Source organism: Acanthisitta chloris, unplaced genomic scaffold (assembly GCF_000695815.1).
Source record: "Acanthisitta chloris isolate BGI_N310 unplaced genomic scaffold, ASM69581v1 scaffold2299, whole genome shotgun sequence".
Taxonomy (NCBI): domain Eukaryota; kingdom Metazoa; phylum Chordata; class Aves; order Passeriformes; family Acanthisittidae; genus Acanthisitta; species Acanthisitta chloris.
In genome coordinates, this window is record NW_008691840.1 from 273,547 (window position 1) to 292,233 (window position 18,687).

Below are 18,687 nucleotides of genomic sequence, written 5' to 3' on the forward strand. Positions count from 1 at the left end.
TTGGTTTCCTTTGGTGTAGAGAGTGCTATTGGTATTGATTGACCCAGCTGAACTCAGAGCAAGAGCCAAAACTGTGGTATTTCCAGGCAGCTGTGAACAGTTTCAGATGTAAGGAGTGTCAAAGCGATGGAATAAAAAGCAGTGACATTTTCAATATGAGACCAAAAAAGCCCAACTCATATTTTATTTATTTATCCAAAATAGTTTGAATTATTCATTAAAGTCGATATAAGTGTGTGAAAATACAAGGTGTTTCAAGGAGCAGTATCATTAGGGGGAAGTTAATCATTTGGTAATATTAATTTCATAACAGATTAATGATTTAATTTTTTGCAGTGAGGATATTTTTTCCGCATCAAACTTTTCAGGACAGGCAACTTTTTGTACATACTCTTGGCCTGAATACAAAGGAGATGGGATGGTATTTCTGTATATTTTCCTGTTCTTTCTGTTCTCCTCCCTTTTTTTTTTTTTTTTTTTTGCAAGCAGAGCGAAGAGCCAGTCATCATCCCTTATTTTCTCAGTTCTTACTTGTTTCATTAACACTTCAGTGAGGGATGCTTTGGGATGAAGGATGTTTGTGGTGTCATTTTCCCCATCCATGGCCTCTGCAGAGCACATCTGCAACTCCTCTCACCTGTAACAGTCAAACACAGGAACTCAAACAGGTTCTCTAAATACAGGGATTCTAGTTTTCAAACACTGTCTTCTAAAGATATAATTAAACCTAATTCTCCCGATGTTGTGAAAGATCTGAAAGGATCAAGACATTCAGCGTTCTGTAGGTGGTAGATAAAACGTGTGGAAACATTAATGCTCTGCTAATGCACCTGACCCAGCCCAAAAGGATCTCCCTCTGTTCCATGGCCTCTATGGCTGGGCCTTAAATGCTGTTGTGAAATAGCTGAGTTGCACTCTGTGCAAGTCATGACTTTTAAATCAATTTTTCCTGACTGTGCTAGAAATTTGGCGGGAATTAGCAGTATTAGGTGAGGCTTAAGAATTAGCACCATCACAGCTTTGAATTCAGATGTAGAGCAAACAATGAGCTGCCTCTTAGCTTACCATCTTCACTTGATAGGGCACATATTAGAAAGATTAATTGCTGTCCCCAAGTCAGTGCATATGCTGCTGTGCAGGGAATGTTTGGTGCCAGGTCTGTGCTTAGGCAGAGCCATGCTGCAGAGATGCTACATAGGTACCCACTGCCTGAAAAATAGACATCCTGGGCGTTTTGGACACCCTCAAAGCATCTGAGATGTCGGCTTGGGGCTGGCTGGTATCATACAGAACCTGCAGGAAATCTCTTTCCTGCAGAAACATGGTGAAAAGGTGTGAAAAAACGTCCTAGGGCAACTCAGGTGGCTTTGTTTCAGCTGTGAGATCCCATCCATGTTTCTCAAGTCCCAGGTTACCTTTCTATCAAGTGGCTCTTCATGAGGCCTCTTCACAGTGTGCTGTCTTGGTTGCATCAGCAGATCCCTCAGCGGAAAGCAGAGAAGTAGTCACAGTCCTGAGTGCTGTCCTGAGTTAATCTGGGAATAGCCCCGAGCTGAACTGTTTCCAGGGGATAAGCACTGCAGGAGGTAGGCACCAGCAGTTGCTGTACCTGAACCTATCGAGGACTTCGGTTTAATTGGGTGTAAAGGAAGAGCAACCTCTGTTTTACAGTCAAGGTTCAATGGACCTTTCAGGGGGGACAGCTGCAAACATAAGCGACCCTATTGTGTCCCTGTGCCTGCTTGGTTTTTTCTGCTCTGTCCCTAAGCTCAAGAAATACTGTTGGGGAATTGCTAACGGAGCCAGAGAAGGGATGACAAGGCTTTATCCCATCCCTGGCTGGTCCTGGCACGTTTGGCTGCATCTACAGTAGCAGTTCCTGAGTTCAGCACCTTGTGCCAGTGGCTGACACAAGGCATCTCTGACAAGGAGATAAGTTTTTCATGCAGATGAATTCCTTCAGCCAGGACGGCTGACGCGGTGATCCACCAGCACTGCCGCAGGCTCTGGAACGAGGGCCAGGAGGAATGGTGAGGAGGTGGCAAGGGCACGCTGTCAGAAGGCTCTCTAGTCCTTCAGTTACATTGAAAAGCTCCAGATTTCTTGCATAAAAGACTGATCCTAGTCACAGACTTTCCTTTTTCACCCTGAGGGTAGTGGAGGGAAGCAGTTGCCATCACTTAGGTGCAGAATCACACGGTTGTTTCACTGGGCCAGAGCTGTTGGGTGGGTGATAAGGCTGCAGGTGTGAGGATGCTCATGTTGGCCGTTGACAGTACCTGAGAGAGAAAACAGTGGAGAAGGCACTAATTCTTCATGAATAATCAAAGCTGTTCAAGGAGTTAATGAATTAGGGTGTCATCCACCTCCAAGGTTATAAAAGTTGGGAAAGGCAACCTCTGAGATGCGGTGGGAAGAGGCAGATTTACTTTTCCAAGGCTGGGCTGCATTTATTAGGAAAAAAAAATATCACTGTTGGACACAGACAATATATTAAAGGCAGTGCTGTCTCTGACAGTGACGAAATGTTATTTACCACTGCAGTGTAGTCACTGAATTTTTACTTTCATATGCAGGATTTTGTCCTTAACAGTTGCATAGCTGAGTGAAAACAGTGTGAGTATCGAGGTCAGAGCTGCCCATTAACCTCCCAATTTTAGAGGCTGATTACTTGATTAATCAAAGATCAGACCCAACTGAGATGGTGGGGAAAGGGTTGAGTTAATCACACTGTGATGAGTTGGTGTGAGTGGGAAGGTGGGTGGCCAGGAAAGACACAGCCTTTTTAAGCTCATGAGAAGAGGTTGTGTGGAACCCTTTGGGCTTGTAAGGATGGTCAGGATACTCTCTTCACCTTACATGTCCCTGCAGCTGGGGGTTCCCTGTATAGCAGGGTTTTAATAACAAACTGGTGATGTTCCCTACTGTTGGCTTGTTGCCCTGCATAAAGCAAGATGCAGCTGGGGGGAGGCCCCAAGTAAAGGAAATACTTTGCTTGTACATCACCTCCACAAGTGCTCAGGAACGTGAAGCTGGGTTAGCTGAAGGTAAGGAGTTGGCCAGCATTCGCTCTCCCTGCGTGGATGCTCTCGCTCAGTAGTAAAGGGACATGTAGTTCTCTTTAACCGTTAAAAGAGTTCCTGTCCTTGCCTGGGGATTAAGCTGAATTGGATTAAGGCCAAACTACTTCTGAGCAGGGGCATCCTCAATGGCATTTAAGGCACTTTAAGTTAACACATTGAAAGATCCTTTTGTCCCACCCGGAGCTTCTAACCAAAGCAGTACAGGAGATAAGAGGAGACTCTCATTCTCCTGGTATGCTTGCAAGTCCATGGCCTTGCAGTTTCCATCCTACATCCTTCCTGCACTATGCTTGGGAGGCCAATGGAAATATTTTCAGCAAGTACTTGAGCAAAAAGTTTCCCAGCTCACTCTGGAAACAATAATGCTTTAGCATGAGCTATATAAACCCAGCCAAAAATTTTCCTCCTACTGCAGCAGTCACCTTGCTCTGAAGTTCCTGCTGTCCTGCTGTTGTGTTGGACCTGAACTAGCTAAACTAAAGACATATGGGCTACAAGTGCTGTAATTATGTCTCTGATCACAGCACAGGCACAGCCTTAAACCTCAGAATGACAAAGAGGTGTTCGAGTGAGGAAGTCTATTTGTTTGCTGTTAGAAAGAGTTGGGGTTTTTTCTAACCCTGGGCTGCAGTGTTGATAAAACAGGCTGACTGGGGAGGCATCTCTAGTGTATATTAAAGTAAAGCCAATCTCTGTAATTAATGGGAGGATAAATCGAGGTTTAATTACTCAGAAGGCACCTTGGGTGAAAGATTCATGGTAATTGTTGTGTATCCTCTTGAAGGATTCACAGTACTGGCAGCTCCCTTTGTAGCAATAAAGCACAGGGTGACTGGCAGGCAGTCTCCCAGGACCTCTCTGCTAGGGACTAGTCCAGTTAAGGTAGCAAATGCAAAGAGGCAGTGGTGCTCTTCAGGCTTTTTATCACAATAAAACCCCCATCCTGAACCTTGAGGGATTCCTAAGCAGTGTGTCAACTTGAGATCAAAGCACTTAGCGTCGAATCAAGAGTCCGTTGGAGTAGATTTCCCTTATAGGCAGCTTCCTCCTGATGCAGCCATTTGGAGGTGTATTTCATACCATTTTTCCACTTTATTGCTTCGTGTACCGTAACATCCTTCTCTTGGGTTCCGTGTAGGAAATAAGATGTGTGCATGTGGGGAAATGGATGCTATAGCTTTGAATTTGTAGTGTGTTGTTAAAAGACAGGCTGAGCAAAAGAAAAATCCATCCCACCATGTCATGTCTGTTTTCTTTATTCCTCAGTTTACTGTCTTTTGGTCTGCTGGGGCCAGGAGGAAAGGAATCTGGGTTGCCTTTTTCTTTATTCTGCCAGCTTAATTTGCTTTTTAATTAACCTTTTCAATTCACTAACTTTGGTCAGCACTGTAAATCCAGCACAAGGGCTCTGTGCCGATGCCATATAAGAAAATACCCATTTTCTGTCCCTACACAGAGCTGAAGAAGCAAGTGGAAAGTGCAGAACTGAAAAACCAGCGTCTGAAAGAAGTTTTCCAGAGCAAGATCCAGGAGTTCCGCAAGGTGTGCCACACACTGACTGGGTACCAGATCGACATCACCACGGAGAACCAGTATCGACTCAGCTCCGTTTACGCCGAGCACCAGGGGGACTGTCTGCTTTTTAAGGTAGGTCTGCACACCCCTCACTGCACCTGCCTCTTTGGGTTCATGGTTTTCAGCATGCCAGGTATGTATTTGCTCTCTCTCGGTGATTAGACTGGAAAATCACTCCCCTGCTATGTGTCAGGGTGTTCCTTATGAGGGAAGTGTAGATCCTTTCTTTTATTCAAAAATAGAAGGTTTGACATCTAGTCTTCCACTTGTATATCAAAGCCTGGAGTAAAGAGAAGAGACTATATATGCATAATACCTGAGGCATCTGGCCTTGCACTTCACCTTTTTATATGATCAGTTATATGCCGCAGTAATAAAACCTTATGTAACTATCAAGGTTTCATCCTTACTTCACTAGGAGATATATGTCTTTACATTTTTTTGCTATCCTCTAGCTTGTCTGCATGTCATCATCTTGTCTTTATGTAAATGGGAATCTCTTTTGAGCAGCAACTCATCCTGGGGTGTGTGTGAAGTGCCATTTATGTGAACATCATAGATGAGGAGCAATAACAGTCTGTCTTGTCAGGTGCCATTATTGGGCTGGCTGGGTGGGCTGCTGTTGGGTTGTGGCTTGATGTAGGTGCTGTTTGTCATCTGTGTTACCTTCCAGCTGGCACAGTTGGGCTGATGCATTAGAGAGCTGAGGTGTGACATTGGAGTCACCAAGTTCCATCTTTATGTTGGTTCAAGTACCAACAGTCCAATTTTACAGGTTAGTGGGAGACCTTTCTTCTTAGTGGCAAAAGTAACTGCCACGGGAAACACAACTGACTTAAGATCATACCTGCCTCCCATTGATCCCCCTAGGGCAAGTCTCCTTTCTGAGGGTGAGAGTTTTGGAGGTGTTCAGTACAGGGGGGAACTCTACAAGCAGGATCTGGAGAAGTTCTGTTTCTCGAGACCTGCAGCTGTGTGCCACATGTGGATTGCTGCAGGACTGTGTCTCTACATAACAGGGCAAATGTTCTCCTGTCTTGCAACTTCAGAGCCTCAGAAAAAAATTTTTAAATCAAACCACCAAAAAAACCCAACAAATAAAGCAAGTGAGGTTAAGTATAAGACAAGCCCTGGGATCCTTAGTAAAACTAGGAAAATATCTCTGAAACAGTTGTATTGCTTGGCCTTATGGTTCTGGCCTAGGGTTCTTGGCCTTACTCCTTGGTTCTGGACTAACTGAGGCACATGGCAGCAGCAAAAGAAAGCTCAGTGCCCAGGGAGGAGAATAACTGTTGGTTTTAAGGTACTGCCCTTGAATTCTGAAAACAGTTTTCTGTTGAGATGGTGCAATGCTGCTCTAACACCTCCAGACATCTGTGCTCACACCTGTAGTGTTAAATGTTTAGTGCATGAAACTTCAGCAGATTCCTGGAGATGTCTGCTGGATGTCATGGCCAGTCAGTACGAGCTGCAGTTCTTTCTGTGATGTAGGTGCTATATCATGCTTGGAGAAAGTTAGGAAAATGGGAGAAAATTGTGTACCACATGTGGCCACATGAAGAAGAACTGGCTGGCAGCTCAGCAGCTTGTCTCCTGTAGGAGCAAACTCTCCTTCAGCAGAAGAGTTGGTAATAAAGTACAGAATCTTCTCCCTAAACACTCTTCTTCACTCAAATCTCTATTCCCAAGCATGTCCCAAGGATGGGGGTGAGTGTCACCAGGCAGAGCAGATCTCACATTTCCCAGAGGCAAGGGTGGGTTGCTTATTGATTCATGGAATTCTTCAGCCTCTCTTACCTCATCTTACACACCTCTTCGGACAGGAGAAGCAGATTTGCTAATCTGAGCCTGAACAAGAAAATCTCAGACTTTCTCCCTGTTCAGTAAAAGGCAACAATTCCCATTGTCTGCAGCTCTGAATAGTGGTAGAATATAAACAACAAATTACTTCCTTGCTGAGTCCAGGCAGCTGATTCTCTTGTATGTACCAAGGCTTGAATCCTGACTGCAGCTTCCAGCAGGGTTGTGTGTTTATGCTGTGCAACTTCTGAGCCATAGAAAACTGTGGGTGTTTGTGTGCATTTCATTAACCCAAAGAGGTCACAAAACAGGGAATGTTGTTTGTATTTATTCCATTCAAGCAGTTTATGGAATAAGGTCTATATAATTAAACCAGAGAAGTCTCCTGGCACTTTACAAGCTTCTGTAGTTTGCCTGTAAACTTTTAAGAGCATATTTCTGGAGCACTGCTGGTGGCATTTAATTTTAAGTGAGGCTTCAGTGGCAGGGATGCAATAGGAGCTGCTGTAATGTAACCCCTTCAAAGCTAAATGAAGATGAAAGATGTGCTTGGCTTTCCCAGCCAAGGTGTGCTGTTACTGTAGTGGAGCTTATTATCCACCTGCTCTGTCCAGCCAGTTGACATTAATTGGGCTTACGGCTCCAGGGAAAGGGTTAATCACAGTGCCGTGCTGTGAATGTCAATGGCTGCGTCTATAAATGAGCACTGAATTCCAATGAAACGGTATCAGTATTTATTGGTGATCCCTATCGATGCAACAGATGAGCTCATCAGCTTGAAGGATGTTCCAGTGATTTTCAGGCCCTGTGTGAGTGCGTAGGCAGCAAGGCACATCTCAGGCTTCACAGCTCACTCCTGCTTGTTTGCTCTTTTTTTTATTCTTTTAATTAAATGCTGTGGAAAGCTGTGTTACTGATTCCTCACCAGGAGTTTGGTTTGTGATTTTTTTTGTGGGCTGTAATGCATTATAGTTATTGGGCCACTTGACAGTTTTGCATTCCGTTCCCGTTGCTGGTGCATTAGACGTGTCCAGCCGTGACACAGACTTTGTGTTCTGTGTGGTGCTTCACTGGTGTGTCTAGACCAGCCCACCCATCAGTTATCCAGGAACTGCATCGACTCCCTTTTTAACAAGCCATTAAAGATATCTGTTAAAGCAAACAAACATTGCTGGGGAGCCTCAGAATCAGCTTAGCCAACTCAGAATGAGGCGCTGGCAAATCAGGCTGTCATTGCTTGGCCAGGTGTACGTTGTGCTGTTTACCCTTGTCTCTGGCTAGGTCCTGAATGGGAGTAAGGAAATGAGGTTTTTAGAAAGGCATTGACAATTGTTTCAGACAAAGAAAGTCCTTCAGTAAACAGAAAGACTGGTCAAATTTGAAGAGGAGATGATTTGGAGACACTTGTACAAATGAACAAACAGTGGAGAGAAATTAAATCGCAGCCTTTTTTCTTTTTGTGTGCCTAAAGACACAGTCCCAGCCAAGGCATTTGAATCCAATCAATTTAAAAGAAAAAGAGTGGAAATCCTTTCATTTGACAGACACTATGGCTTCAAGGAACTGCTGAGAGCAGGAGCCCAGTACATTTTCTAAAACAGTAAGATATCTCTGTGTACAAATAATAACATCTAGTTGTACATTAAATGTGTACATTGATCTGAAGTAGGGACATTCAGAGTTCTCTGCTTGGAGGTGTAAAGGCAACCTCTTACTACAGAGGTTAGGAAGAGAATTCCTCTGCCTGCTTCCTATTTTTGGGGTTGTATCTGCATACAGTTTTGTTGCTGCTGTACCTGACAATATTCAGCTCCATCCTCTGGGAATACTTGGTAATGAAGACTTGAGTGAAGAAGAGAGCAAAAAGCATACTCAGAGAGAGCAATCTGTTCTTGGTTATTCTCTGTGCTTCAGGTAAACTGTTCCCAGTGTGGTGGCATGAATGTGGGGCTGGTCACTTTGACAGCATCCTGAGCTGAATGAGTGATCAGTCTGATCCTGTGCAATGGCTGCATCAAATTTGTCCATGTTTGCAATCTTTATGGTTTCATATTCCTCTGCTTTCTCAGAAAGGAGTGCTCAGATTTCTTAGTAATTCATGTATAAATTCATTGGGTCTAAGTTGGCTGGTAAAGAGTATAAATCAGACAAACTCTTTCTAGTCTCACAGGGGTGTTATGTGTCTGAGCTCATAAATAGTCTGGCCAAAAGGCTGCCCTTAGACAGATGTTTTCTGTACCCTCAAGAGCATGGCCTTGCAGAACACAGAATTCTCTTTCTTTCCAGGTCTCACCCATGTTATTTTCTGTCAAAATTATCCAGTGGAAACCCAAACACCAGCAGTAGTTCATTGAAGAGCATCCATAGGTTGATAGGCTCTATTCCTTGAAGAGAATAGCCAAGATAACAGGCAGCAAACAAAACCAGAAGCATCTTGGCATAGCTTGGGAATGTGACCAGCTCCAGGGCTGGTACTTGCTGCAAAATAAAACCTTTATTGGTGTGCTGTTGGATTGGTAACATGGTCATAAAATCAAATAGAATCATCAGCTTTTCTGCAGCTTGATGAATTAACAGCTGGTGTGCACATGCTGTCTTTGCACAGCTCTTTAAGGAGTTAAGTACAGAATTAGTTTGCAGATCTGTAAGGGGAAATGTCACTAACAAACTTCAGGGCCTGAAAAGTGAACATTTGCCTCTGATGTGAGTCACTGTGGGTGCAGAGGCTGAACACAGGGGTGAAAAGGATATGGGATGTTCCCTTCCTTTGTATGGAAGAAGAGTATGGCAGGACAGACACCACCTTTAATTTCCCAGTTCTCCTTTGCTTGCCCCATGGCTTGAGTACCTCACTGTCCTCGTGCCTCTGTATTGACAGGCTGTGTGAAGTGTGATAGGGCAGCAGTGTGCACAAGGTGTAATAGTTGAATTCTCTTTTCTTGAGGAGAGAAATGAGGCTGGATTGACTAAGAAGGAACTTGGAGGCTATTTTTCAAACACAAAATGATGCTGACAAACTGCTGGCTGAAAGGGGGAGGCAAAACTCACGTGGCATAGAGAGTCTGATCTGCTGAGATTCCAGCGCAGTCTGAGTATCAGTTTGTCCGGGGTGCACTGGTGGATGATGTACACCTCAGATTAAGCAGGATGGTTAATTCAGGTATTACTTTTCTTCTTCTGAGTGCTCTTGTTTCATCTTGAAGCTGACAGCAGTGTTGGGAGCTGTTATTCTGAGTCTGCATGCTTGGCGTACATGCAGTTTCAGTTATTCCTCCTTGAACTCAGCAGACTATCTCGGAGAAGCACGTTCTAGCTGTTTGTTTCCTTTTGTATCTCTTTCTTCTCCCCTCTCCTCCTCCTCCCCCTTGATGAGTCTCGAGGGGAGAAGGAAATCACAGTTTTGATGGAGTGCTGCTCTTCCAGCAGCCGTCGCGCGCTCTTGCACACACAATCAAAACTAACAATGGGGCTCGTTCCTGGAGCAGGCCAGGCAGCGAGAGATTGATTAGAGACTGTAGGCCTCTCTTAACTCCTCATTCTCCTTAATTACAAGTTATTTTATTTTTATATTTTGTTTTCAATTTGCCCATGTGGTTGGTGGAGACTTGGTGTCTGCTTAGTTCCGGGAGAGCCTGCAGTCACTGCCTTCCTGCCGGATGATTGCTGGGATTCCTGGAAGGGTCAGCAAGGACTCATCTTGGGTTGCACTAATCAGCAGCCTTAAAAAGGAGCTGTTGAGCAATCTGTGGTGTTACAGCATCAAATCCTGTATTTAAACTTCCTACGTGTCATTTTCTTTCAGATGTTGTAGCAGCCTGTGATGTGTTAGGACCTCACTTTAATTCTTGCTGCTGTCCTCATCTTAGTATGCTTTTTTCCTCCCAACACGGTTTCTCTCTTAGTGCATGTCCTTCCCTGAACAACTGCCTATCCCCTAGGACAGGGTAGGGGTTTTTCCTTCTATTTTTTTCAAGTTAAACCAGTCACTGTGAAGTTAGTGGAAAAATCTAACAGAAGGTTTTCTTTTTAGTGCAGAATTTCTGAGCTAAGTAGTGTTGCTCCAAGACTTGAGGCTGGGCTAAAGCTTCCTTCCTTCCAACTGAGCGAAATGAATGCTCTTTCTGCTTCTGTTTCCCACCTGTATGAGATGGATGATGCTCCTGCCTGTGTCACCAGGCTGTTGTGAGGATAAATGAACTGTGCTGATGGGGAGCATAGAGCAGCTTCAGACTGGGTAATGCACCCTCCCTTGCTACCCATGAGTCTGGTGCAATACCCATTTCCAGTGTGTAGGCACCACTTGCTCCCCTTTCCTGCTATCCCTTCAAGTCTGCCAAGGTAGACCCAGCCACACTGGGAATTAATGCTGATTATATTAGAGGATGATTCCATTGACTGAGTCTTTCCTGACTAGCAGGAGGATGGTATGTGTGAGGCATTCTGAAAGGTCAAAGATTTGTCTTGCTGATGGGTGTATCCTCTCTGTTGGAGTGACTGATGTGTTGTGCTGTGAGACAGATACATGACATATCACTACACAAAATCAGGCTTGTTCTTGGGCAGAAAACATGAGGTTGGCTCTCAGATGCCATCTGAGGTTCAGGCTGTCCCTCCACAATTCCTTGTTTGCTTTGTAATCATCAGCTGTTGGCCACCAGGTTGCTTTTGCAGTTTGCCTTCCCTTTGCTCCTTCATGCCCCAAGGGCATGGCAGTGCCTCTGCACTATCCCCAGGTTTCCCTCCCTGCAGCATCCTGTTTGTGCTGGCATGAGCTCTGCCTCTGTCTGCACTTCCCATCTCCAGGAAAGGAGCAGGGCACTGAAAAAAGGCAACTTTTGAGTTATTCCCACAAATTCTGCACCTAACTTCTGCCACCATCACTGAAGTGCTGCTGATAGCCTCATCCAGGTAACAGGACACAGCAAACATCAGCTAATCCAGCTGAAGGACCTCACCATGTTTCCTTGGCTTCTGGTGGCCTTGGCAGTGTTAGGTTTATGGTTGGACCCGATGATCTTAAAGGTCTTTTCCAACTTAAACAACTATGATGCTGCAATAGCAATAAGAAGTGAAATTACTGGAATAAACCTTTTAAAAATAAGTTTGCAATTCATCTCCCTCCAAACCCCTTCATTAATACATCTCTTATTTAATAAAGCAGGAGTGGCAGCCCTTGCTGTCTAGGGAGAGTCATGTGCACCGACATAGAGCACAGGTCACTGATGAGGATTTAATTAACCAGAGTTTCCAGGCTGGTGTGGCAATGTGTGTGGCCCTGGAGGGACATGTGGTGGGCATGAGGCAGGTCATGCCTGTGCCCCAAACCAGACAGGCTCTGGCTGCAGAGCAGAGCCAGGCAGCCCTGCACAGCCTGTGCCCCCAACAGCACAGAGGTGCTGCGGTGTCAGCACCAGTGAGCAGGAGGCAGAGCAGGTCTTGGCTGCTTTACCTGCTCCAGCAAAACCCTCTCCTTCCTTTCTCCCCCTGCCACGTCCCCAGCACCCGCGTGATTGCAATTTGCCGAGGAAGAGTTTTCTTGTCGCTGGCTGTGCCCGATGTCCCTGTGGGAGGTCTCGGAGAGGAGGATGTCTGTGTCCGCCTGCTGCTGTGTTTGAACAGCTTACAAAGGACTGTGTGGGCTGGAAGGACTGTGTTTATGCACTGTGAGATGAAGATGGTGTTAAATAATGGATAAAGGAGAGGGGACATAAGCAAAACCCCTCCCGGATTCTTGTTCCCATCTCTGCCACTAAATCGCCACATGGCTTTGCTCTAGGTCACCCAACCCTCTTGGTTTTCTCTGTCCCACTCACTTGGGTGCAGGATATTGCCATTCATGGACTTCCACAGGGGTTCGAGAAGCTTTTCAGAGCATCCTGCAGTGGGGAAGTTGTGGATGGGTTGGAGATGGAAGCAGGGCAGCCAGCATTCCTTATACAGGAATGGATGCTGGAGATTGTTCCTTGGGCATGGAGTGCAGCTGGTGAGGGTCAGGGGCTTGGAGCAGCACTGCTGCTCATTTCCTTCTCTGTGCTACCCACCACCTTCAACTGGCATTAAATCTCTTCAAATTCTTATGTTTATTTATATATTTATTTGAGTCTCGACTAGTTTCAAAAGATGTTCTACTTAGAGCCTGTGTGATCAGCACTCTTTAAGGACAAGGCGATGCCTTGGAGCCCAAGCGATGGGGGAATACCAAACCTCACTGCAGCACACATGAAATGGGTGTTTTGCAAAGCAGCTTTTGATGCATGCTTGTTACTGTCCCTGCCTGCTCTGTTGTGATTTTGCAGAACACGCAGAGCCGTGTCAGCAAACCACAACCCGCTGGTCGCTCGCGTATGGTTGTGTTCAAAGCTGCACATGAAAAGGAGTGGGAATTGCTGGAGGGTTTTATCCTTTTGTGGGGGAAATGTCTGGAGTTTTCTGGGTACCCTGTGTCTCAGCTGTCTTCCCTGGCTGCTCCACAGTCTCAGGTTTTTGTCTATCCTTGGACACAAGGAGAGGACAGGTCACCTCTCCTGCCCTGGGTCCACTCTGGGCCTCTGTGCAGGGATTGATCTGCTCCAGCACGTTCAGCCACAGCGAGACTGTCATGAGAGCATCTTCTGTGCCATCCCTGTGTGACAAATGCTGTCAGAGACTTCAACAATCCCTGTGGATCTTTTTTCCACTTGTGATAATGCATGGACACCCCTTTCTTTAGCTGGCTATGAGGGGTGGTTGGTGATATGAAGGGCATGCAGTCGTTGCATCGCCGGGGAACTTCAAGATGGCTTTTGTACTACTCCTTCACCTTTTCCCTCTGTGTTTCGGGATCAGGTTCTTGAGAAGAACTCTAGGAGAAGCAGTTAGCTCCAGAAAACAGCTCTGAGTTGAGGTGCAGCCTGCACAAAGCCACCTGCCAGGGTGGGTGGCAGCTGCTGCCTCTCTTCTCTCTCAAGTAAGCAGCATGTTGTTTGAATACAAATATAATTAGGACTTATCTCTTGCTTTGGGAGTTATAGCTACTACCCATCTTTGACTGGGGCAAAAGATTTTCTAACCTTCAGGGAGGAAAGAGAGTGTTTATTTGTGTGCATAAAAACTGTTCACCAACATGGAAATGCAGCAAAAGATTCCCATGCTGTTGTGATCTTGGGACATCTATTGTCTCCATCTGAAGAGTGGATCTGGGCTCATATAAAGGTCTTCTCTTTTATTTGTTGTGAATATAAATGCTTGTGTTGTGCCCTCATCTAGGAATTCAAAGTTGAAAGGTTTCAACCTTAATTTAGTTTTGTTAATGAGGTAGTTGGCCCTTGTCCACAAGGTTTGGCAGGTGAGGGGGGAGGGAGTGGGGGACTAGTGAGGAGCAGGGAATGGGGTGTTGTAGTCACAGGTCTCCTTTGTCAGCCAAAGGGCCACCATCAGGGCTGAGACAAGAGCTGGAGTCTCGCAGCCATAGAATTCCTCTATCATCCTTATACTGCTTCCACACTTCACAGTCTAAATGCTCAGTTCTGACATGATTCTTAACCATGAAGTTACTATTGCATAAACCAGTTAATGTGCTTTCTCTCCAACTGCCTTGCCAGCTTAAGATAAGAGCCCATATTTCAAAGCTTTTTAGGCAGCTCTTCTTCATGGAATCCCAGTCTCTGCTGTGTTTGGGTTTTCCCCAAAATCTTCACCTAAACAAAGGTCTCTTACTTTTTTTTGCGAAAAGACTTGTAGAAATACAAAAATAATAACTACTGTGAGTGTACCTTCAGCTTTCCTCCAAGGCATCACAGAATATACAGAGCTGGAAGGGACTCTTGAGAGTCATCTACTCCCAACTCCTGGCCCTGCACAGGACATCCCCAAGAATCACACCCTATGCCTGAGAGCATTGACCAAATGTCTCTTAAGCTCTGTCAGGCTTGTGGCTGTGACCACTGCCCTGGGGAGCTGTTCACTGCCCAAATACATTCTCAGGCAAGAACCATTTTCTAATATCCCTGATGCAACTTCAGACCATTCCTTTGAGTCCTGTCACTGGTTGCTAGAGAGAAGAGGTCAGTGCTGCCCTTTCTACTTCCTTCCATGAGGAAGTTGTATACAGTGATGAGGTTTCCCCTCAGTCTCCTCCAGGCTGAAACAGACCAAGTGACCTCACCCACTCCTCATATGTCTTCCATATGGATTATGCCACTGCTGTTTGAAGGCAGTTACTTCCAGAGTGGGTTGGAAGCACATCAGGCATTCAGTCATGGCATTTCCTGAAGACTTGGTGCATCAGGGAGTCTTCAGCATGATGTGTCCTGCAGGTTCTTCAGACCATAAGATGTCCCATCAGTGGTGCAGTATGGATCTGTTAATGCTGGTGTCCTTGCCATGGTGCTGTGTCTGTGGAGCAGTGACAGAATGCAGCAGTGATGAAATCCTGAAGATCCTTCTGAAGAGCTTTGTTGTGGGGACTAGCTGCTGGAATTCTGATGGATTTTTACCTGACACTACAGATCAACAGTTCTTGCAGCTCAGCTCTTTACGTTCTGTGTACTTAAGGAATTAATGCTTCACATGGATATGGCTTAATAATTTAATATTAAGGATAATGTTAAGGATTTAATAGTGTATCAACTGTCTTTATTCATGTACATGGAAATGGTAAAAAAAACCCCTATCCTGTTCTCACATTTGCTTCAAACAAGCAAGTGCATGAATCAGCATAACTCCACACAAAATCCATTCATTCTGCCCCCTGTGAGTGTTAGCACTATGAGCAGGTAACTTAGTACTATTTTAGGTCTTTGCATTTATTGTATTTTCTTTTTTGCCAGTTGCAGGAGAATGTCCTTTGAGAAAGAAGTACAGAGAAGTATTTCATGTCAAATACGTCTTGTAAGGATTTGTAGCTAAAAGCAGGGAGTTTGAGAGCTGAGGATGACCTCCAGCTTTGGTAACTCCCAAGATTATCTTTTGATGGCATCTTTAGCTTCTAGAAGAAGACAAGCCTGTCTGCCTATATCTGGGAGGGAATATATCAACCTGAGGCTTGAAAATTTTAATTTGTCCCTAATCTGTATTCTGTTTCAGCTGAAGCAGGTAGCTGATAACAGTGGATCTATCTCAGCCATGTTCTGGGGAGCTGACATAAATTTCAACCTTTAACCGAAGGGTTTGTCTGTCTTAATGGAAGGCTCTGGGGAGTGTTTCATGTGCTAGCTGTCACTTTGCATTTCTGGGATGTATCTGACTCTGGAGAGGGGACTGTCTACAGATGATTTTTATATGAAGCAGCTAGTGGAGAGCAGCACGAGGTGGGGTTTATAATCCTGTTGGTGCCTTCAGTGACTGCCACATGCAATGTAGCTGTGATGAATTGGCAGCAAGGGTTACCATCAGCTGTCAGTTTGCTGGTCCCTGTGAAGGGTCCTGTGTTTGTGGGTGTTGAAAGGGCCCAGCTGACAGTTGCAGAGAGGCCCAGAGGTTTTGGACATGTGTGTAAACAGCTGTCTCTTGCTGTGCATCTCGGGAGGTTGTCAGACATCTGTGCCTGTCTCTGTCAGGCAAGAATCTCACCGCGTCGTCCTGGGAAAGCACAGGAGGATGTCCTTGGCTTTTTGGCAGAGTCACTGCAGCCCAAAGTTGTTTTTCTTCATATAATTCCATTAGAGTGATGACAGTTTCAAGTTGGAACAGAAAAAGACCTGATGAAAGGACCACTCTGTAAGCAGGGAAGATAGACAGAGTGGAAGCAGTAACTAGCAAGGTAATAGACGGTGATGGATCTATAATCTCTGAGGCTGCTGTGTGCAGTAAATTCCTAAATAGTGTCCTTTCAGCCTTAACCTATTTATTTGCAAAGTGCTAAATTTAATTTTCCTTAGTCTGCAGGAAAGCAGCATCCCAGGAATAAACCTTTAGCCCAGCCAAGAAGCTGTGCCAAAGTGCTTGTTCCAGCATTTCCATTTCCTCTTTGCGCAGAGCGTCAGGGCCGTGCGCCCCAGCGCGTCATCCCTCAGGTGTGCTGGTGTCACGAGGCTGGAGGCAACGCTGCTGAGAGGTGGGATGTGTCCTGCTCTGGAGCCTCTTCAGAAGGGGAGATTTAATAGCTGTGGGTTCAGTAAAACCACCTGGACTCTGTAAGAGCAAGATGAATGAAGGTGTCCCGGGGTGGGAAGGCTGGCACATGAAAGCTGCCAGGGAGCTAATCCTGGACGTACTGATGCTCTGTCTGCCCTGTAGATACAGGGCTGAGTGCTAAAGGCTCAGCTCAGAATAACTTCAAGAGCTGAGCAGCACATAAAAGCCTGTGTATTCTGAAACCTTCACAAAGCTGCATCTTGAGGAAGAAAAGCAGTGAGATTTCCAAGCAGCCAACGTTCTGCACGTTCACCCTGCAAAGTTTCAGCGAATGTGGTAAAAAGTAGGTTTCCGTGCGTTGCTTTTTGTTCCTCGTAGCACTGTGCTGGTGAGATACACAGCATGTGATCTTCTGGAGCTAGCAAAGACAGGTTTTTTCCCACCAAAATTCACAATTCAGTAGAGTTTCAGAAACTTCGCTTTGATAAAATATTTCAGGAGCAACTGCACAGCGTCTGAATCCAAGAGTTGGCTTTGAGTGTGCGTTCAGTGTTCCTGCAGATATCACAACCCCAGTGAAGTGCAATGTGGGCTGGCACTAACCCTGTTGCTTCAGAGAAAATCAGTTTGTTGTTTCAGAGCTTTGCTGTTCTCCTTCCTGTGGAGGATTTTCTGTGCCTCTTTGTCCATTTCTTTCCCCCACATTGCCTGGTGGGGGATGTCCTGCCAGTGCTGCTCTGAGGTCTCACCACGTGCTCAGCCTGTTGCTGATACCAGTGAAAAGATGCTGCTTTCCAAGGACTGTCATCCTTATTCTACTGAGTGAAAATCCAACTAAACCTTGAAGCAAAGTGCCATTGAAGAGGCAGACTTTGTTTTGCTTTGTGTGTTTGTTCTATTTGGCCAGTTTCTAGCAACTTAGGAACGAAATTGAGATCTGTAAATTTAAATCCAGACTTTCCTCCTCCTTTTCTAATCTCAGTCTAGGAAAGGGTTCCAAGCTCCTCAGCTCCCTGTGCTGCTTAGAGCTCTGACATCCCTCTCAGCTTTATTTTAAAATTTATAAAAATGACAATACCAGGAACTAAGGGTGGAGAACTACACAGGAGTTTTGCCCACTTTTTCCTTGGACATGGAGCTGATGAGAGGATGATTTCCCAGCTGATGCTCCACTGCAGGGAAAGGACCTTCCTGAGCTGATATTGAATTTGCAGTGGGAACCTCTGTTTGTCGTGGAATGAGGTGACATTGCTGTCCAGGGGTGGGTGCTGTGTGATCTGACACCCTTTCCTCACCAGTTTGTGGATTCCTTGGCTCTTGCTCTTTCTGCTGATAGCAGATGAGAAAATAGACTCTTTTTGTGAGCTGTGATGGTGTCTTTCTCCAAGGGCCTTTCTCTGTTATTCTTTCATTTTTAGCACACTGTCACAGAAAATTTCATTAGCCACACCAAAAGACACTCAGCCTGCAATCAGCTTGTTGGTGAGCACAGCACTGATTAGTATTTACATTCTTTGGAGATTTTCCCTTACCCAAGGGGTTGTGTAGAAATCCATGAGTATTTGAGCCTTGGAAGAACCTGGGCTTCACTCTGCACTGAACTGGGCGTTGATAGGGTACTAAACTGTGGCTTCTCCACAAAACCAGAACTTAATCAACTTGAAACCACATTTTCCTCCCAGATTTTACCCCTTGAGGCAGGTCTATGGAGAGGCTTCTCATGCAGGGGGTAAGCAGGCAGCATACCAAAGGCCTTCAGACTGCAGAGGGGCATCTCCAGCTTGCCTGAGCTGCTTCCATTACTCAGGGACTGAAATTTTAATCATTGAATTAATTTTTCAGAAACCAAAGTGCAAATCTGTACCCCCAGCGGCATTAATAATGAATGCAGGGAAGAGAGACATTAGGAGAGAGAAGGGCTGGGAAATTTGGGGCTGGGGAATGAACATTTTGGGGGGGTTATTATATTGAAGAGATAATGCATGGATTATATTCCCTTGTCCCTGGGTCTTTCTCCTTGCCTTGTCCATGCTGTGTTCAACAGTTTGATTCATTTCTGTCCAAGGCATCTTTCCAATACTTTTCCTTCCTGCTTCTCTTCACTTGGATTTTCTTTTCCAGTGTCTGTAGCTAAGCCTATACACACAGTCCTGGTCTTCATCTCCAGAGCAGCTCC

The 18,687-nt window shown here is 45.3% G+C and overlaps 1 protein-coding gene across 1 annotated transcript in view; it reads left to right on the forward strand.

Moving 5' to 3' along the window:
* Positions 1 to 18,687, forward strand: part of MAD1L1 (MAD1 mitotic arrest deficient-like 1 (yeast)) — a 368,873-nt gene that overhangs the window by 272,406 nt on the left and 77,780 nt on the right. Inside the window, exon 16 of the mRNA XM_009082378.1 lies at positions 4,540 to 4,730. Coding sequence (XP_009080626.1) covers positions 4,540 to 4,730 — 191 coding nt within the window. The remainder of the gene's footprint in view (positions 1 to 4,539; positions 4,731 to 18,687) is intronic.